This window comes from Heptranchias perlo, chromosome 2, assembly GCF_035084215.1.
Source record: "Heptranchias perlo isolate sHepPer1 chromosome 2, sHepPer1.hap1, whole genome shotgun sequence".
Taxonomy (NCBI): Eukaryota; Metazoa; Chordata; class Chondrichthyes; order Hexanchiformes; family Hexanchidae; genus Heptranchias; species Heptranchias perlo.
This window is the reverse complement of record NC_090326.1, coordinates 123434963-123457316: the sequence shown is the minus strand read 5'-3', so window position 1 is coordinate 123457316 and position 22354 is coordinate 123434963. Positions and strand designations below refer to the sequence as shown.

General features: G+C 42.7%; 1 protein-coding gene across 5 annotated transcripts in view; it reads right to left on the bottom strand.

Moving 5' to 3' along the window:
• Positions 1 to 22354, bottom strand: part of adam22 (ADAM metallopeptidase domain 22) — a 370054-nt gene that overhangs the window by 125496 nt on the left and 222204 nt on the right. For all 5 annotated transcript variants that reach the window (XR_010967372.1, XM_068007033.1, XM_068007024.1 and 2 more), the window contains exons 12-14: positions 17028 to 17112; positions 12895 to 12982; positions 5378 to 5429 (exon numbers count right to left, since the gene is read on the bottom strand). Coding sequence is in view for 4 of the 5 variants with exons in the window: in XM_068007033.1 (XP_067863134.1) it covers positions 5378 to 5429; positions 12895 to 12982; positions 17028 to 17112 (225 nt within the window). In the remaining variant the exon portion in view is untranslated. The remainder of the gene's footprint in view (positions 1 to 5377; positions 5430 to 12894; positions 12983 to 17027; positions 17113 to 22354) is intronic.

Genomic DNA, 22354 nt, shown 5'->3' with positions numbered 1-22354 from the left:
TTGCCAATAATTTTTGATGCCCTCTCTTTGCTTTCCTAATTTCTTTTCTAATTTTACCCCTGCACTTTCTATACTCCTCTAGGCTTTCTGCAGTATTGAGCTCTCAGTACCTGACATAAACTTCCTTTTTTTGCTTATCCTACTCTGTATGCTCCTTGACATCCAGGGGGCTCTAGATTTTGGAGTCCCACCCTTTTTCTTTGTGGGAATATATTTGCTCTGAACCTTCATGTCCTTCTTGAATGCCTCCTACTGCTCTGACACTGATTTACCTGCAAGTAGCTGTTTCCAGTCCACTTCTGCTAAATCACATCTCAGCTTAGTAAAATTGGCCTTTCCCCAATTGAGAACTTTTATTCCTGGTCCATCTTTGTCCTTTTCCATAACTATGCTAAATCTAACTGAATTATGATCACTACCATTAAAATGTTCTCCCACTGATACCCCTTCCACCTGCCCACCTTCATTCCCTAAAACTAAGTCCAGAACTGCCCCCTCTCTTGTTGGGCTTGCTATGTACTGGCTAAAAAAAGTTCACCTGAATGCATTTTAAGGTTGGTTGACAGATGCGGGCCCCCTGCTCCAAATATTAAAATAGTCCCTGGGATCTGGGACTGTGTCAACAGCCTGGAAAGGTGACAGGCAGAAATATTGCCCTGTTATGCTTCAGCACCCTGGAAAGGGTCTGTGGAATTTTGAGTCTGCCAGGTGCATAAAACTCATCACTGCTAGAGTACTAAATATGGGTTCACTTTATTTCAGCAGATCAAAGGATGAACAACCATGGTAATTGAGGTAATGCAGAGAATAACGTTTGTGAAGGAGTATTGGGCTACTGCATAGTGCTCATGCTCACGCAGCTGTTAGAGAATAGGACAGCTCAGGCACTTATCTATGAGTTCAGCCACTTTCATCTATGAGAGCCTGGCATACTATGTCTGCTGCTGCAAAGGCGTTTCAGTGGGAATAGCTTTATGGTGATCAGCAGTCTCTGCTCTTTATGGGCTGTGAATGGGCCTCCTTCTCCACCTACTCGATGGTTAGGCCTCTCTGGATGGCAGAGCTGTGTAGTATTGATGACCTTGGAGAGCCAGGCAATGCTGGGCTGTTATATATCGCTTCATTGGTCGCATTGTTTCAAGATGCCTATATAGTGTGCACAATGGTGTTCCCGTTGGCTGTATGGGTCTCCTTGTATCTGCATTCACCTAGTGTTCAAGGCTGTTGCAAGGGTGGCATGAGCGAGCGCAGAATACTGTAGTCTTTATTTCCTAGAAGTTATTTTTCAACTCTTCCTTTTCCTTCAAGTAACCCAGGCACAGAGAATTATCTTAAAATAAAAGGAATCTTGCTGCCTGGGAAGTGGGAATTCACTTGAATAATTCTGTTGGTGCAGTGGAACCCCTTGCGGTCACTAAACAACAGGGCTTTGTATGTAGAGGCCTGGATGGCCACGCGTGTCATAATAAAGCCCGTAACTCTGGGGAATCCTGTAATGTGGAAGAATCGCAGGGTCTTGTCAAACTGCTGGCAGTTTATATATATCTCCTGAACTAGCTTGGGAGGAGCTGGCGATATGGCTGATCACATGTATGGCAAAGGCGATGAAGTTGTTTACTTTGATGAATGACACATCATTGATCTGCCTGATGCATCTGTGCACTGCAGATTAACTGATGTTGCATATATCTCCTGAACTAGCTTGGGAGGAGCTGGAGACATGGCTGATCACATGTACAGTTCATCCTGGTGGGAAAATTTATCCTAATTTTCCATTAAAAGAAAGCAGATGGGCAATGGGTAAAGAATCAAGTGAAGAAAAGGGCTTGTTGATCTCATATTAAAACAATATGACTTGGCCTTCATCTTGTGACAGTCTTTAGACTGTAGGTCTATTTATCACTTAGCGAGCACAGTAGAAAACATGAACTGCACTTTATTAGCATAAATAGGGTAGCTATGCCATCTACTGGTATTTACCTCACACAACAAGAATAACCATGTATTTTGTAAGCCAATAATCTGAAAAGCTTCCACACTGTCTTGAATACTAAATACGCTTTCAAACCAGGATTTTATAAATCTAAATCAGAAAAAATGAATATATAGTACCTGTCACTGGATGCCAAAATCTACTTTAATACCAAATATGAGAAAGAATGGTCATGGATAAACTTACGTACTGTACAATCACTTAAAATGGAAGTGGACTCTGCTGAAGTGGATCCTCCTAAATGCTATAAAATGGAGAAAAATACATACTGCACTTGTAACCGTGCGTCATATTTTAAAAAGGCTATTAAAGGTAGCCTGGTATCAGAGATTGTATAGAATTCCCAGCTGTAACAATGTGAAGATTCAGTCTGCGAAAAGGGCAGTGGATTGTGAACTGCATTTCTCATTCTTAGTCCCCCCCCAGCCATGGAACTACTCAATACCCCATACAAGGAGTGTAAAAAATTGTTGCTGCAAGGTTGCCTTTAATTAACATTTATACCAAAAATTGGGGCTAATCTGGGAACTTTTACATAACAATATTTGGGAGTGGCAAGATAGTTGGTGTCATTACCAGAATCAACCACGGATTGAAAGAAAACAAAAAAAAAAATCAAACTTATCTCCAGCCTATTATTCAGATTTATGTTCAAATTTGAACATATTAAATACTTTTCTTTCTGCTGAGCCATTTTCCCCTGCTGCAGAGACAAAGCCAGCAGCTGGACTCTAATTGGACTTGCAGCACAATTGCAAAGTAACTGCTTTGTGTTTGCCCTTTAGCCCAAATTTTGGTCAAATAAGTGTTGTTGTGAACTGCAGTGCTGTAGAACCCATTTTGTTGGGAACTTTGCTCCCTTTCCCCTTATTTTTGCAAATTACTTTTCCCTGCCTCCACGGCACACTTATTTCCTGACAGCAGTCGAGGAACTTGGTCTCCAGCCACTGAACCAGCTAATAGCAGCTTTATGAGAGTTGTGCACTCTGCCTCATGTAGACAGTCCTGGATTACATCATGTGGGGAATCGTTGAAGTGAACCTAACGCTTACCACCTCAAAGTACGTAATTGGCTGTAAGGTGCTTTGGGACGTCCTGAGGTCGTGAAAGGTGTTATATAAATGCACGTCTTTCTTTTTCTTTCTTAGCATGGCATATCTGTGCAGTAACACAGCTGAACCAATACAGTCATGCAAAGGGAACTAATCTTCACATGGTTCACTGGGAGCAGCATTGGTGTAACACACAAAATGGTACAATTTGTCTAACAACCTGAATACTTCGACGACAGCAACAATTCACATTTATATAGCACCTTGGACGTTGCAAAACGTCCCAAAGTACTTCATGATTGAAGGTCTGACCCAAAACAAGGATAGGAGGGAAATTAGGGGATGGAGCCAAAAGGTGTTATTGAAGTAGATAGGCTTTAAGGAGGCTTTTCAAGGTGGGGTGAGATATAGCGAGACAAAGAGATTCAGGGAAAGAGTTCCAGAGAATGGGAGCAAGATGGTTGAAGGCTCTGCCATTGATAGGACAGTGGAGGGAGTGAGCGGGGTACATTTTATAACAAGTGTTTTGATCAAGTAATTGTTCTTTTAAATAGCTCTCTCCCATCACTATAGCATCTAGCTTCAGAATTGTGGGATATAGAATCCAAATCACTACACAAGCATTTCATTAGTGTTTGTTAAAGTTTAAACTTTAAAGGGGCATTAGCATGTCTGAAAATTGTCAGATAAATGTCTCGTAGATAAGTGATATCTGTATAAACATGTGACATGAACCAGATCATGTGCTGAATTAAAGAAAATATTTTTTTGAAACAATGTGGAAACAATGGAGTCAGAATTCCTGGGGGTGGGAGGGCACAAAGCAGGCCACAGAGAGACCAGGGTTTGGGCTGGAGCCCAGACCTGAAAAATTTCTGCAACCCATGTCCTAAATGCAGCTCGTGAGGGGGGAGGGTTGGAGGGAAGGAATGTGAGTTTTCCACACCCAGGTCTCTACATCTACAATCAGCTTTAGGTGTTCCTGGGCTACCCAAGAATTCCAGCCAATGGGTCCTCCTTAGGCAGAAGGGAAGCCATGTCTATTGAAGGTCCTGGAAAGGCCCCAAAAGTGGAAAGAGTCGAAGGTATCGAGCCCAGAGGGAAACTGGGCACTTTGTTTTCCAGCGAGCATAAATGTTTTTTAAAATTTGAATCTTCAGCCCTTCAAAAAGGACATCTGTCAGAGTGGCAGGGTGTTGCTACAGGCAGTAGCTGGCTGTCCTGATTATTAAATTGAGCCCTACCCTGGGATTTGGGATCGGGTCAATGCCCACTGTAGCAGGCAACCAGGAGTCCTGCTCTGGCCCATTTCCAGTAGTGGATCTGGAACACCACAAGTCCAGGGTTTTTAAAACAAGAGTGCTGCAACAAACGTAGTTTGTGTTGCAGAGTGTATCACATTTGCTGCTATGAGAACGTTCCTGGAAACCAAAGAGGTGAAATTGGACTACGCCAGCAGCACGAAACAGGCTCACAATGAAACGGCAGCCCATTTGACACCATGTCCGATTTTCTTTTTCACTTCAGACTGCCAATTCGCTATGAGCCTGTTTCACGGTACTGGTGTAGACCAATTTCACCCCCCCCCCCCCCCAATAATGCAGCTCTAAATGAAGAATTCAGAGGAAAACTGTTTCTGGCTCTTCCAAAAACTGAATCAGTTTGAAACTTCCAACTGAATCTGTTTGAAACTTCCAGAGGATAGATAATGAGGTACATTTCACTCTGCGTGTAACATTAAAGAAAAACACTTACGCAGCAAAACATACCTGAAATCCCTTTAAATTATAGGTGTCAGCCTTGGCTCAGTGGTAGCACTCTCACTCGCCTCAGAGTCAGAAGGTTGTGGGCTCAAGTCCTGCTCCAGAGACTTCAGCACATAATCTAGGCTGATACTTCGATGAAGTACTGTCGGAGGTGCCGTCTTTTGGGTGAGACGTTAAACCGAGGCCCCGTCTGCCCACTCGGGTGGATCTAAAAGATCCCACGGCACTATTCGAAGAAGAGGAAAGTCCTCCTTGGTGTCCTGCAGAGATTTATCTCTCAACCAACATCACTAAAAAACAGATTATCTGGTCGTTATCTCATTGCTGTTTGTGGGACCTTGCTACATGCAAATTGGCTACCGTGTTTCCTACATTACAACAGTAACGACACTTGAAAAACACTGAATTAGTTGTAAAGAGCTTTGGGATGCCCTGAGGTCATGAAAGGCGCTATATAAATGCAAGTCTTTCTTTATAAGATGAAATATGATGACTAGGTTACTTCTCAGAAATCAGACAGCAGGATGGTTGCTGTTTTCTATGGCATACAGTATATGATTTCTTACCCAGAATCTTCCATTATGCACCCAGCCCATTTATCTTCACACTTGCAATCATCTGCAAGAAAAAAATATATATATAGTATAGTTCTGGTCATTTCAAAGATTGGTTTGAAGAATGTTATTCTGCATATAAAAACTCATTTAAAAAAAAATTGCAGTATCCATTATTTTTGACATTTATGGGTCAATTTGTAAAAGAAATATTCTCTGTCCAATGCTAAAAGTTCAGTAATAAATTAATCTCAATCATTAGTCTTCACAACTCTATTCAGAAAACTGGTTAATAATTCAGAGTTGATTTTTAACCATGTAATACACTGATCTTGATCTTAGCTGACACTGTGGAACCTCATCACCTTTCCAGCAAAAAAATTGAAATCACAGTCAAAGTTTAAGCTCCTGATTCATATTTACATACAAGAATGAAATATTGGTATTGTATATCATTAGTCTATATGTTGTTTTATTATGTTTCTTCCTGGTATTCTGTTTGTGCTTTATTCAATGTATTGTGATGGCCTTGGGCTTTCTTCCATCACAATCCCTATTTTCCTGAAACTTTTTGACATTTGTTCCCAGCTATTTTCTTTATACTAATGGATGTCCTATGAAATTGCCCATGGGAAGTCAGGACATAGCTTGTTTCCCTCAGACTGCGTTAGTGATGCTGAATGCATAGGTATGTGGATTTGCAGCTTCTGAAGTTTATGCAGCCCCAGCTAGTGATGACTGGGTGTCACAGAATGCTGATGCCTAAATAGGGGTTGATTGGCATACATAGCAAATTTAATATAGTATAAATTGTAGTATTTTTTTTAATGTGTATTGAAGTTTGCCTTTCATGAAGGTGAAGAGGAGAGTGTGGTATTCTCTTGGACACCTTTTGTATCTTTCTTTCCTGATGGTGTTTCTGACCTGTTCTCTCTGTGGTCTTCAAAATTTTTCTTATAATCTGCATCTTTTATTCAACTCTTCCAACATTATATTAGTGAGTTGTCTCCTTTTTTTTACACTTTTGACTACCTGTGGTAAAATTAAAAGTGAGAATGAAAACTGGTGCTCATTAAATTTAATTTCACCTTAATAATCACGCTATGCTGAAGGACATCATGGCAGTTGACTCCTGTATGGGGGTTCACATGCCACAGTAATCCATTACTGGTGTAACATTATACGGGCACAAATACTTTGGACCAGAATTTTTTTTTAAACCTGTGCCGAATTACCCAAGTAAAATATAAACAGGCAGAAACCCACACACCAGTAATCAAGGTTTACATGACTGTTTCTATTTGATGCATTCCATATAATAGAAACTTTAAGGAAGATACAATAGGGATAATTTTATTAAATTGCAGTCCCACTGGGAAATCTCATCTGACGGGAGAACATTTTGGGAATTCAAGCATGCGTTCCTCACAATCATCTGTCCATTAATCTTACTGGATGGAAAATCCTGTAGGCCCCGAGAACTGCCACGTCTGAATTGTCAATATTTTATGAATTTGTGTTCCCAGCAGGTAAAGCTGTGTGTCAGGAGTGCACATTTATATAATTACTCTTTTTAAGTTGGTTACAGTCCAGAGATCGCAGGTTATCTAGTTTTGAATTTTGTGATTGACTGGGAAATTTACAATTACATGGCTGCAAAGTAGCGAGTGCAACACACAATGTCACTACATCAAGGAACCTAGCAGCCCAGAATTCTTGCAGGTAAAGTGTAGACAAAGATTAAGACTTCCACTGGCACAAATACAAGACCTACTGATTTTAGGTTAGGACCAGAAGAAAATATCTTGCAGAGGTGCATTACATCAGTGGATGCACACACTTATTTTTGGGACAAGGAAAATTGAAATTTCATAGAAATTTCCTCACATGTACGTGATTTAAAATAAAGGTTTACTGAGCATGCTCAAGAGGTGCTCATCTAATGAAATGGGAAAGCAAGAAAATAGAAATAGGAACAAATAAAAATAGAACGCATTAAATTAGGGAAGAAAAAAAACAAATGGAAAGACCCTGGCTAACGAGAGAAGTTTAGGATAGTATTAGATTAAGAGAGGCTTACAATGTTGCCAAAAAGAACAGTAAGCCTGAGGATTGGGAGGGTTTTAGAAATCTGTAAAGGATAACCAAGAAATTGATAAAGAGGGAGAAAATTGAATAAGAGTAAACTAGCAAGAAATATAAAAACAGATTGTGAGAGCTTCTACAAGTATATAAAAGGAAGAGACTAGCAAAAGTAAATGTGGATCCCTTAGAGGCAGAGACAGGAGAAATTATAATGGAGAATAAGGAAATGGCAGAGACGTTAAACAAATATTTTGTATCTGTATTCACAGTAGAAGACACAAAAAACATACAAGAAATAGTGGGGAACCAAAGGTCTAATAAGAGGGAGGAACTTAAAAGTAATTAAGATTAGTAAAGAAAAAGTACTGGTGAAATTAATGGGATTAAAAGCCGACAAATCCCCTGGACCCGATGGCCTACATCCTAGGGTTTTAAAAGAGATGGCTGCAAAGTCAGTGATTGCATTGCTGGTGATCTTACAGAATTCCCTAGATTCCAGAATGGTCCCCATGGATTGGAAGGTAGCAAATGTAACCCTGCTATTCAAGAAAGGAGGGAGAGAGAAAACAGGGAACTACAGGCCAGGAAAATGCCAGAATCTATTATTAAGGACGTAGTAACAAGGCACTTAGGAAATCATAATATGATTAGGCAGAGTCAACATGGTTTTGTGAAAGAGTAATCATGTTTGACAAATCTAGTAGAGTTTTTTGACGGTGTAATTAGCTGGGTAGATAAGGGAGAACCAGTGGATGTCATATATTTGGATTTTCAAAAGGCATTCGATAAGGTGCCACATAAAAGGTTGTTACACAAGTTTAGGGCTCATGGGATTGGAGGTAATATATTAGCATGAATAAGGGATTGGTTAACGGTCAGAAAACAGAGAGTAGGAATAAACGGGTCATTTTCAGGTTGGCAGGCTGTAACTAGTGGGGTGCCACAGGGATCGGTGCTTGGGCCTCAGCTATTTACAATCTATATTAATGACTTAGATGAAGGGACCAAGTGTAATGTATCCAGGTTTGCTGACGATACATAGCTGTGAGGAGAACGCAAAGAGTCTGCAAAGGGATATGGACAGGTTCAGTGAGTGGGCAAGAAGGTGGCAGATGGAATATAATGTGGGGAAATGTGAGGTTATTCACTTTGGTAGGAAAAATAGAAAAATGGACTATTTTTTAAAATGGTGAGAAACTATTAAATGTTGGTGTTCAGAAGGATTTGCGTGTCCTTGAACACGAAACACAGAACATTAACATGCAGGTACAGCAAGCAATTAGGAAGGCAAATGGTATGCTGGCCTTTATTGCAAGGGGGTTGGAGTACAACAGTAACAAAGACTTGCTGTAATTGTACAAGGCTTTGGTGAGACCTCATCTGGAGTATTGCGTACAGTTTTGGTCTCCTTACCTAAGGAAGGATATACTTGCCTTAGAGGCAGTGCAATGAAGGATCACTACATTGATTCCTGGGATGAGAGTTGTCCTATAAGGAAAGATTGAGTAGAATGGGCCTCTACTCTCTGGAGTTTAGAAGAATGAGAGATGATCTCATTGAAACATAAGATTCTAAGAGGGCTTGACAGGGTAGATGCTGGGAGGATGTTTCTCCTGGCTAGAGAATCTAGAACTTAGACATAGAAATACGGCAGGGGGACTGTGATATACTCGAACATATTAACATCGAGCGGGAGGAGGTATTGGCGGTTTTAGCAGGCCTAAAAATGGATAAATCCCCAGGCCCGGACGAAATGTATCCCAGGCTACTGTGTGAGGCAAAGGAGGAGATTGCGGGGGCTCTAACACATATATTCAGAACCTCTCTGGCCACAGGGGATGTGCCAGAGGACTGGAGAACCGCTAATGTAGTACCATTATTCAAGAAGGGGAGTAGGGAAAAACTGGGGAACTACAGGCCAGTGAGCCTAACATCAGTGGTAGGAAAATTATTGGAAAAAATTCTGAAGGATAAAATTAGTCTCCACTTGGAGAAGCAAGGATTAATCAGGGATAGTCAACATGGCTTTGTCAAGGGAAGATCATGTCTGACTAATTTGATTGAATTTTTTGAGGGGGTGACTAGGCGTGTGGATGAGGGTAACGCAGTGGATGTGGTATACATGGATTTCAGTAAGGCCTTCGATAAAGTCCCCCACAGGAGACTGGTCAAGAAGGTATGAGCCCATGGAATCCAGGGTGCCTTGGCACTTTGGATACAAAACTGGCTTAGTGGCAGAAGGCAGAGGGTGATGGTCGAAGGTTGTTTTTGTGACTGGAAGCCTGTGGCCAGTGGGGTACCACAGGGATCGGTGCTGGGGCCCTTGCTGTTTGTGGTCTACATTAATGACTTGGATATGAATGTAAAAGGTATGATCAGTAAGTTCGCTGATGATACAAAAATTGGTAGGGTGGTAAATAGCGAGGAGGATAGCCTCAGTCTGCAGGACGATATAGATGGGTTGGTCAGATGGATGGAACAGTGGCAAATGGAATTTAACCCGGAAAAGTGCGAGGTGATGCACTTTGGAGGGACTAACAAGGCAAGGGAATACACAATGAATGGGAGGACCCTAGGCAAGACAGAGGGTCAGAGGGATCTTGGTGTGCAAGTTCACAGATCCCTGAAGGCGGCGGAACAGGTAGATAAGGTGGTAAAGAAGGCATATGGGATACTTGCCTTTATTAGCCGAGGCATAGAATATAAGAGCAAGGAGGTTATGATGGAGCTGTATAAAACACTGGTTAGGCCACAGCTGGAGTACTGTGTGCAGTTCTGGTCGCCACACTACAGGAAGGATGTGATCGCTTTGGAGAGGGTGCAGAGGAGATTCACCAGGATGTTACCAGGGCTGGAGCGCTTCAGCTATGAAGAGAGACTGGGAAGATTGGGTTTGTTTTCCTTGGAGCAGAGGAGGCTGAGGGGGGACATGATTGAGGTGTACAAAATTATGAGGGGCACAGATAGGATGGATACTAAGGAGCTTTTTCCCTTCGTTGAGGGTACTATAACAAGGGGACATAGATTCAAGGTAAAAGGCGGGAGGTTTAGAGGGGATTTGAGAAAGAACTTTTTCACCCAGAGGGTGGTTGGAGTCTGGAACTCACTGCCTGAAAGGGTTGTGGAGGCAGGAACCCTCACAACATTCAAGAAGCATTTGGATGAGCACTTGAAATGCCATAGCATACAAGGCTACGGACCAAATGCTGGAATATGGGATTAGAGTAGACAGGGCTTGATGGCTGGCGCGGACACGATGGGCCGAAGGGCCTCTATCCGTGCCGTATAACTCTATGACTATGACTATGATAACTTGGGAACATAGTCTCAGGATAAGGGGTCAGAAACTTAGGACTGAGATGAGGAGGAATTTCTTCACTCAGAGGGCCGTGAATCATTGGAATTCTCTACCCCAGAGGGCTGCGGATCCTAGTCATTGATTATATTCAAGACTGAGATCAACAGATTTTTGGACTCTAGTGGAATCAAGGGATGTGGGGATTGGGCGGGAAAGTGGAAAGTTGAGTTTGAAGATCAGCCATTATGTTATTGAATGGCGGAGCAGGCTCGGGGGGGCGTATGGCTCCTATTTCTTATGTTCTTATGTAAGATATTTAATTGGTGACAAGGGCATTCCTGGATTACGTGACTGTATTGTTCTTGCATTAAATTGCATTTGTACTCATGCAAATGTCCTCTGGGGAAACAATGATACACTAAATTGTAAATTATCTCACTGCACTTGGCTATTGAATAGATGGTTACATTTAATTTTCTACATTGTCCTTCAAGCTCCGCTCATAAATCTCTGTTTTTTGCGTTCACCATTAAGTCTGGGATCATGTGTGATATTGGCGTGGATGAACAGCGGGACAGTCGTGATCATTGTTTCATTAGATTTAAACTAACGAGAAACCAGGAATAACTTAGTGTACTTGATTTAATTGATGAAGAAATATTTAGTATTACTGGACTGAGATAGAGTATTGAGTATTAATCATTACAATATAGAAAGAAATGAACTTTTTTAAAGCATTTTTGGATAAAGAATCTTTATAAAGCTCCAGGAAAAGGAAGTATTGAGGCTAAGGTTAAATCTCAATGGTTGAATGAGCAAGTTCTTATGGCAATTAGCTTTAAAGTACAAAGGATCAAATTGTAAGGAAAAGAGAGAAATAAAAAAGCATGTGAGATAGCTATAGGGAAAGCAAATATGTTATTGAAAGTATTGCTGGGTTAACAAAGTACAATATTAAGAGCACCATACTTGGGTATCTAAGGCTTTGGCACATCTGAACTTGGATGTAATGGGGGTGAAATTCATCTTGGGTGATAACGTAAAGCGGGCGAGTGCGAATCAGTAGCCTGTTTAATAATCCACCCAATTTTCTTTTCTATTGACTTCACTGGAAAAGAAAATCAGGCGGAGTGTTAAACGGGTGATTCGCTCTCGCCTGTTTGTGGTACCGCCCGAGGTGAATTTCACCCCCATTTTGTCCAATTTTGGTCTCCGTATCTAGTGATGGATATTGAGGTTCTAGTGAGGGTGTAGAAGAAGGAAATTAGGATCATACCTCAAACAGAGCACATATGAGGATAAGCCCAGTTTATCTGTGATCAGTCATTTTGGAGAAAAACAGGCTCAGTGGGAATATGATTGAGGATTTTAAAATTATGATAGGAATGGGTGCAATACATTTAGATATTTGAAACAGATACTCATAGGACTAGAGGGCATGCTTCTGAAGTGGATAGAGATAGCCCAAATGCCAGGAAGTACTTCTGTTCTCAGAAGCATGTCCTCTGCTGGAAAAGGTTAATGATGGAGGTGTTAAGTGTGGGGGCACTACATTCATGAGAAGATACTTGACAAGATCCTGAAGGAGGAGGACATTTTGGCATATTGGGGACGTGTGGATTAGTTAATTTTGCCTAGTGGTGTGTCGTGAGTAATCATTGTCTCCTGGAGCTTGTTCGATTGCCTTATATAGTCAGGCAGGAATTTCTCAGAGCTTTTCCTCTAATTGCTAATAGTTTTTTTTCTCTGTAGTTTCTCTTTGCCTAGAGTTAGCATTACCAACAGTTGACGAGGGCAGTGCATGAGGTTGTACTGTCTAGTGGAGAGGTTGAGCATTGATGGATCTGATGCATTTTCTTGACATACTTTATATTTCACATTGCACAGATTTCTCCCTTTTGTCCTATACATCTTGCTTCTTACTTTCAGAACAAAGATAATTCCATCTCCTTTGGCAAAATCATGGGCACATATCTGTAATAACTGACATAGCAACAAGAAGAATGAGCATTTTTCTTATGTATTCTACCGGGATTAGTTTCTCTGAAACGAAGATCAGTACTTTTTTGCATACAGATCATATTATATTTTATAAAAGAAGATCCCTCTTAAACCAATTTATCAGTATATCATTGTGAAAACTTACCATTCATTCTTTTCTGATCTGAAAATATGCCAAGATTTTGGGCCAGGCTCTGAGCGAGTGTGACAGCCATTTCACCAACATTTCCAAACTGAAACAAAGCATCAGACATCGTATGAGATGATCCTCCAATTTTAAAAAAAGGCTCGTTAACAAACTGTTTTCAATTCTCAGTTTCTTTAACGCAAAAAAATATTAAGAGGTCGGTTTTAACTGTTCCCGCCAGACAGGAAACGAGCGTCTGCCGCTGCCAACCATTTTACACCCCACCAGATTTTTCTTTTTGGAAAAGAAAATTCAGGTGGGGTATAAAATGGGCGACCGGCCTGCTGCTGGTTGTTTCCCGCCCAGCAGGAACAGTTAAAATCCACCTCTAAGAGAAGACATTGAATTACTTTTTGCTTGCTGAGCTCCAAGTATGGGGGAGATTTTTCACTGGCTCCACCGAGCAGAAATGGGGTGGTTGTGCCCCGGCAATCGCGGGGAAGGATTCAACGCTCGGTTCCTGCTCCCGATCCAGCTATCGCCATCCTGAAAGGGGCCTACCGCTGGGCTGCCAGAGCACCTGCCTGGTTCAGGACGTAAGTCCTCTTAATATGCAAAGTGCTGCTCCCCACTGGAATCTGACCTCAGGATATCAGTTTTTCAATGCATTGGGGGCTAGGTTTTACTCTTTGTTGCTGTATCTAATTTTGTATTTGCAAAAAGACATAAAACTGTATTCAAACCCGGTGTACAAAGAGTTAAAAATGATGCTTTCAATTTCCTATGATTGTGGAAATACAGACACTCTGAAATATGAAATTAATTTTGGCTACTAATTATTTTTTAAGAATCCATCTATTAAAGTCATGATTTGGGCAGATACTGTAGGAGGTTGATTCACAGCTGTCATTTTGAAAGCGTACATCCTTCAAAATGATGGGTGTGAATAAAGTCTGTCATTTTTCACACAGAACAACAGGCTTCATTCATAGCTGCTACTTTGAAAATGCCAAAGCAGTGGCTCTGAATAATAATGTTTCTCCTTACACGATTTAAAGATGAGGTTCAACACCCACCTCTGCTTACATGTTAAAATGTTAACAGGCAAACGATTTCATTCCTCAGCCTATAGTCATGTATATTATTACAACTTTCACTAATAGAAACATTTTTGCATTTTCTGCATTCCTCTAGAGCAAATTTGCACATTGCTTAGTTTGTACATTACATAGCCTTATAGCAAACACAACATCACTTACATGAGTTGTACAATTGTTGTAACTTTATCTATTTACAGTCAAGATGTACTTAGAGTTCCTGGACTGTGCTTAGACATTCCAGTCAAATACCATTAGACTGTCTGCTACTTAAAATTCTCCTGCGGCCTGTAATCTGCTGCTACGTCAAAGGGCTTGTATGTATTCCTTTGGCACTCTTAGTATTGAACTACTAATATTCCAACTGTACCAAAAAAATTTAAAAATCTAGTTTAAAAATAATAATCAGAAGACAAATAGTATTACTGCTACCCCGTGCCATGTTACAGGTGAGGGGAGGGGTAAGAGCTGACTTCTGCCACCTGCTGCCTGACTCCTAGGGCTCGATTTTACCGTCGGGTTTCCTGTGGGTTTCCAGCGGGGGGGCCCTGAAAATCTCGAAATCCAGGTGCGGGACCGGATCGCGCCACGATCCCGACCACTTCCGGGTTCCCCGATGACGTGCGGGGGTGCGAGCGCAGCCCCCGCTGGTGGGAATCCCGCAGGCAATTAAAGCCAGCGGGATGCCACTTGAGGTTATTTATTTCGCTTGTTCAGGTCATTAACTGACCTGATTAAGGGACTGTGTGTGATTTTGGAGAAACATGGGACTGTTTCACACACTGGGGGAAACAGTCCTCGTTGAACTGGACGTGTTGCAGCCGTCAGCCTGTGGCAGCTGCAAAGGTCCATTTGACAGGTGGGGTGGGGGGAGACCCTCACCCATTGCAGGAGGCCGCTCTGTCACTTGGGACCCCCCTCCTGACGGTCAAAGTCACCAACCTGCACACTCAACCCGGGGTCCGGAGACATGTGCCTACCTTGCGGACCCCCTCAGATGTACATATTGCGGATGGGGGCCGCCGTAGCTGCAGTCATGACCCCCTCGGAGGGCGAACAGCATCACCAGCCTCGCCATCCACGCCGTCCACCTCTGACACGTGGAGCTCCACAACAGAGTGCTGTGACACATCCACCTGTACAGCAGGAGGGAGGGCTACCGCAGAGAGAGACGCGTCGCAGAGGGCACTACCCTCGCTACAGGGTCCACAGACCGAGGCGCAGCTCCTCGGACCTCTCTGAGCAGCAGTGCACACGGAGCTGCAGATTCACTCGACATGTAGTCGTGGAGATCTGCAGCCTCCTTCATGCCGAGCTGCTCCTGGCTGGCCCCAGCACCATCTGCTTACCTGTCGCTGCCAAAGTCACCACTGCCCTCCACAACTTCTCCTCCGCATCCTTCCAGGGTGCAGCCGGGTACACCGCCGATGTCTCTCAGTCGTCTGCGCGGAAGAGCCCTGCAAATACACCTGCACCTACTCTGCAGTAACACAATGGGTGGCATCAGTTTTGGGTTCTCATAGTGATACCCAGGAGCGGGCATTATTGGACACAACAGACAGGATTCGCGGAGACATGGCAGTGGTGGTGCCAATATAATGTGTGATGTTTGTTGCTCTGAAATTCAATATAGGTAACACCCATGGCAAACCCTCAGACACCCTTGTGCATCCCCTTCATGCTCACGACACGTTTGCCGTACGCTGCCTACTGCACATATGCGATGCATGCCCTGTGGCTGCAGCACAGGTGGTGGCAGGTTGAGTGAGACTGGCCGTGAGAGAGATGCACGAGAGGGTGAGTATGGGATAGAGCCATGAGATTGTATGAGGATTGGGTTGCGTGTTAGTGGCGGGTGAGTACTGGCGAGGTGAGTAGGTGCAGGTAAGATGAGGATGGGGTTTGAGTGGGTATGAGGGGTGATGTGACAGAGTAGTGTTGGCGGTGCCGAAGGAGATGTGGGGTTGGGGCAGTGTTGTGGCAGACCGGGTGTAGGGGAAAGACTACGTGTTCTCACTGTGGCTGACCTACTGAGGTCATTGGAGCGCCTCCTGCACTGTACGCAGGTGGGCGATATGTTGGTGGCGCAGGTGACCCCCTCTGCCACCTCGAGTCAGGCCTTCTTGGTGGCAGAGGCAGGCCGCTTCCTCCCGCCCGCCGGGTGGAAGATCTCTGTCCTCCCCCTCCTCCTCACCCCATCTGATGATACCTGGGATGAGGCATCATTAAACTGGGAGCAGCCTTCCCCCTGGGCTGCTCCATGCTGTAATTTGTTCCATTGGTTGCAGCATCTGTCAGTGGAGGACTGCCCCTTTAACTGGAGAGCCTCCAGCTGACAGATCGTACTGCGCATGCGCAGCCCGCCCGACGCGCAGACCAGCAGCGCGGACACCGGAGGAGCAGGTAAGTGGCTCCAATTAGTGGATTGCCTGCTACGATCGCGCGGGCAACCCACTAATTTCACCGGGCGCGGATGCCACGCACCCGAAACCCAACCCGCCGGAAACCCGCAGGCCTGCTAAAATCAGGCCCCTAGTCTCAGGCAGCTTTTGGTGCAATAACAGGTACAATAGACTCACTAGCACATCTGTCATTCACACAAACTTAGAGGGAGATGAGGCTGGCTGCTAAGTAATTAATTCCTTAACTATTTAAAAATAAATGGGTATTTTAACCAACTGTACTCAGAATAAAGTATATTAAATATTTCTAAAATAAACAAATTAATTCAATAGCTTTTATTAAAGTGTCGAGAGGGTATGAAATCCCTTCATTTTTTCCCTCAGGTACCTGTTTTCTTTTGGTCACATGTACTATCCGTGACCACGAATTCAAGCGTGCAACCTGCTCTCAGACCTTCACTAATGCCGCTCTAAGTGGCCCACTGGGAAGCAGCTGGCCTCAGTTCAGCCCTTCGCCAAAGCAGCAAAACTAAGTGTGGCAACTTAATGACACAGGAAAGTGACTGTGTATCTCACCATTGCCTTGGCACAGCCCATCCTGCAATTTCCCCATGCCAACCTAAACGCAACTTTTAGTGGAACATGAAATTACCTCATTCACTCCTCCACCTTTAGAGTGTGCACAAATTCCACCGACATACGCTGCTCCACTCTGGCTACTTTTAAATGAAGTTCCCCTTAAAATAAAGAAAATAGTCTAACTTCAGATATATTTCAAAAGATGTATCAGAGGAAAAATCAATTGACATTGTAGGTGCCATTACCTTTACATATATGATTCTATTCAGATATTCATATAATGACATACAACATATGATGAACACAACACATTGATCCCACAATGGAAGTGCTGACTGCTCAGTTAGGTTGTATTGCAACAACCTCATGAGATCCCTGACTACTGGAACGTCTGTTGTCATGTTTTGTCACATTTTTGTGTCATCTTTTTCCATTATAAGTTCCAATGTCCACACAGATTGTATTTTGTGTTCAGTACACGAGGAGCACGTCTCATTGAAAATTCACTGTAAGTATCTGCAGTACCTGTTATGCCTGTAGATGACACTGTGGTAGTGCTTTTCAATGTTATAGGTGTCACGCTGTGTGACTCACAAAAGCTGCTGTTTTATAGCTAGAATGTCCTCAAGGGTTCTCCCAATCTCCCGCTGTAACTTAGACGGAAGATTGATGGAAACCCTGGAGAAACAACATAAATGGCCGTTTCAGCCGCATCTCCAGGGATACCGGCAATCTATCACATCTAAAATGTTACCCGGAAAGGAAAAAGAAACAAAATTTAATAGAATTTATATAGTTAAAATATAAATGTAAAGCAATTTGAATGCTTTGTGGGAATTGCTTTTGACAGGATTTCCCATTAACATGACAAGATGTGATGCTAGAATACTTTAAGAACTTTAAGGGGGGAAGAAAAACGATTCAATAATAACTTTCAAAAGGGAATTGGATAAATACTTTAAGGGGAAAAATTCGCAGGGCTATGGGGCAAAAAGTAAGGGAGCTGGACTAATTGGATAGCTCTTTCAAAGAGCCGGCACAGGCATGATGGGCCAAATGGCCTCTTTCTGGCTGTACTCAATCTATGATTCTATTCTAAAGAACTGTTTTGGGTCTGCCTGCACTTCCACACTCTGGCCACTGGGTGATAGTGTGGAGCAGCAGAGGGTCCTGTTCTTAGCACAGAATCTCACTGCCACAATGGATTTCTACTGTGTGAGGCGAGTAATCCGGTGAGCTCTGTAGATTAGGACAATTTTAACTTTTTTATATTTTAACTACATAAATTTTATCAAGTTTTGTTTTTTTTCTTTCCAGGTAACATTCCCCCCCCCCCCCCGCCAATGTATTCTTTGCCCAGCCTCTCACGTTCTCACCCCATCCCAAGAGAGAGGATTTCATGTTAAATTTAATTTAATTTTTCTTTTCAAGTTTAAAAGTCAGTATTTTATATATTAACACGTCAATATTTTTGACGATTTTCTGTGATCTTGGTGCCTTCTAACCCTCCAATCTGCCATTTCTCTAGGCCGATATTCTCCTGACCTCGCCCCTTTATAATGTGGGGTCGACCCCAGCCTGCCATGCTCTCGCCAGCTTGGCCAGAGAAACTGTCCCCAGCATTGCCGTCCCTGCAGAGCAGTGTCTGGCTGCTCACCAGCGTCCTTGTTCACCCCCACCCCCTGCTGAAAATTAAGTTGTAACTGTAGAGCATCACCCCTTACACATCAGCACCACCCCCTCCCCGCTATGGAAGGGCTGCTCACCTAAACTTCCCACTGGGATTAAATTTGGCAGATTCCTTAGCCCTCCACCTTGCTGAGATCAAACTTGTGGCCCACTGGGATAGAAATACAGGTCCAATGGAGGGAAGGCGAGCCCCTCCTTCCAGTATGAATGTCTGCTGACCACTCCCCGCTGTTGATCCCCCATCTCTATCTCCTCTCTTGTTCCCCCTTTCTTCTACCCCCTTCTCCTCCTGTCACCCTCCTCTTATCTGGTCAGTTTCACATCGCTGTTTGTGAGACCTTGCTGTGTGCAAATTGGCTGCTGCGTTTCCTACATTACAACAGTAACTACACTTCAAAAGTACTTTATTAGCTGTAAAGCGCTTTGGGGCATTCGGAGGTCGTGAAAGGCACGAAATAAATACAAATCTTTCTTTTTCTTTCTCTTCCTCCTTGCCACTCCCTCTTATCCTTCTCCCTTCCCCATTCCTCTCCTCCCTCTCTCCCCTCCATCTTCACCCACTAAGAGTTTGCCAGCCTCCCCACTGAGGTAGTTTCCCTCCTCCTGCACTTACACTAGACCGGGACAAGGTCAGGAGAATATCCCCTTCCCCATCCCCCTTCTCCTCCCTCTCCTTCTATTGTGGTTGGCATGAATTCAAATACAAATTAAATATGGGAGGAAGTGATGTAGCACATACTAAACTTATTAGAACAGAATCGTCTCTACTTCCACTAAATGTCAGCATTAAGCATTCCTGCTGCAGTGTTTAAATACAAGGTAAGGCTTCCCTTACACTACACCAACAATATGCCTCATTCCCAATAGTCCTCATGTATCACTCCATTTTTCACACTCTGGAGACCTGTTGAATGAGATTGTCAATTACTTGGTGACATTAGAGGAGTTTTGATCTGAGGGACATGCACCCACTACGAACTAGACTGAGACTGATTAAATCATTCCATATTAGGTCCCTTACTGCCATCAAAAAGGGAAAGATTTTCCAGGCTGAATCTGAAATCAGTTTCCTGCAGTGAGAGGAGAATTCTAGCCCACCATGCCATCCAATCCTCAAACTGTAATATAAACCTTCAACGGTATTCACTCAAGTTGAAAATTACTGTTCGTCATAACAATTTCACATTGATGATTTCACCAGTCACGTGCTTTAGAATGCACAAAGCCACTGATATTTCCGGTGCAGGCCCTTTGTCAGGAATCGTAATGAATAGTCCACACTTGAAATGTTAACTTGTCTTTTCTTTTTTCAGATACTGATGGTCCTGCCATTTCCAATATTTTCTGTTATTTCAAATTTGCACTTGCAATTTTTTTTTAATCAGCAAAGGCATTGTTGGGATCATAAGCAAAACCATTGTTGACTCCCATGAATTACAACACAACAACATTAGTAATCACTGGATCTAATGTTATTCTTGTGATACTGCCAGGATACAAACAAGTGAAAGAGATAGCATAACTGAAAGACATTCATATGACAATTGTAGTCAGATACCCATAAGACCTAAAGATACCAAAGCTTATATTATGTTCAGGCTGGTGACGTTATTGTTGTTTTATTCATAACCTAATGTACTTGACTGTGGAAGCAGTTACATGGTGCACTAAACAGAGGGTAAAGCTCAGCATAGAGAAGTAGCCCCTGACAACTAAAATATCAATCGGACATATCATATACTAGTTGTTAATGTCATAATGGTCGAGGTGTTGGGTGGAGTTGCAAGGATGTCAGTGCTTGGAATCCTGCTGTTTCCAACGTACATTAATGATCTGCATACTGAAACTAACACGAGTTTGTCAACTTTACTGATGACAACAAAATAGGGGAGCTGTAGGGATAGAAGTAACTTCAAGCTTTACAGAATGATAAAGTCAGGTGTGATGGAATACTCTCCACTTGCCTGGATGGGTGCAGCTATAACAACACTCAAAAAGCTCAATACCATCCAGAACAAAGCAACCCACTTGATCGGCAGCCCATCCACCACATTAAACATCCACACTCTGGCGCACCGTGGCTGTAATATGTACTATCTACAGGATGCAATGTTCTAACTTGCCAAGGCTTCTTCAGTAGCAGCTCCCAAACCCATGACCTCCACCAACTAGAAGGACAAGGGCAGCAGGTGCATAGTAACACCACCACCTCCAGGTTCCCCTCCAAGTCACACACCATCCCGACTTGGAAATATATCGCCGTTCCTTCACTGTCGCTGTGTCAAAATCCTGGAATTCCCTATCTAACAGCACTGTGGGAGAACCTTCACCACACAGACTGCAGCAGTTCAAGGCGGCTCACCACCACCTTCTCAAGGGCAATTAGGGATGGGCAATAAATGCCGGCCTTGCCAGCGACACCCATATCTCAAGAATGAATAAAAAAAATATAGATGGGCTATGCAATGAGGTAGACAAACAACAGATTACTCTTAACATTGATCTATGCCTGTTGATTATAAGAATGAGCATCGTAAGTACACAATGAATGGGATTAATTGGCAACAGGAAATTTAAAAAGGGACCCGGGAATGATGGCTGACACATCATTTTTCAAATCTGGACAATGTGGTGAGCAATTAAAAAAGCAAACTAAGCTCTGGGATACCTAGCCAGAAGGGTAGAGATTAGATCTTCAGAGATTATGTTGCTGCCATACAATGCTTTGGTAAGACCTCATTTCAAGTACTGTATAACTTCAAAGTAAACCAGTAATGCAGAATCTGAGGACATAAATTCAACTTTTTTTTTATAAACTCAAGAAGTAACAGATGTTTGGAATAATCTACCATGTGGGGCAGTAGAGGCAAGACATCAGGGACATTCGCAAAGAGTCTCGATGTCGCATGAGAGCAGAGTTTAGTGCGTTCACCAGTCTTCTCCTGATTTGCATTACAAAGCTTTCTGACAAGTTACCACATTAAATGAACAGATCGTCTAACTAGTTACCAATCGAAAATATAGTTCTACCTCTGAATTATATACCAAGCCTCCAATTTCTTTGTAATCAATTTGGAGATTATTTATCTATAAAACTGAAGTAATAACACCAATACCTTTCTTGAAGCATCACACTACACTGATGTCAGTTCACCACAGAAATCTATACAGGACTAATAATATTCATCACCAAAAATTAAAAATTAAAAATGTCCAACTTCTTTCTCTTGTTACTAATGAGGATTTTAAAAAATTATTGAGAAACCCATAGGAAGAGCTGAGTTACTCATCGAAGTTGCAAACTGTAAAACAGAAAACAAGGTTGACGGGGGGTGGGGGGGTAGGAACGGATGGAGGGAATGATAGAGATTTTTTTTAAAACTACCACTTGCCACAAGACATAGGAATATCCTTGTGGGACTTAGTACCACTGACACATTTTATAAACACTGCTATCTCAGGGCATCCAATTACATGTACCATCTATTTGTATGGAAGGTTCTGTCCTTCTCAGGAAAGGAAGAGAAACTACCCAATACCAATCTCACAGTGGCTAAGCAAAGGACGCCCAAATCCATATCCAGGATGCTTGCTATAAAGAAATTGTGATGGAGGAACGATTATGGAACCCCTGACATCTTACCATATCACCGACAATGAGAAATGATTTGCAGCTTACTGAGTCTGACATAAAATCTTGGGTGAGTCACA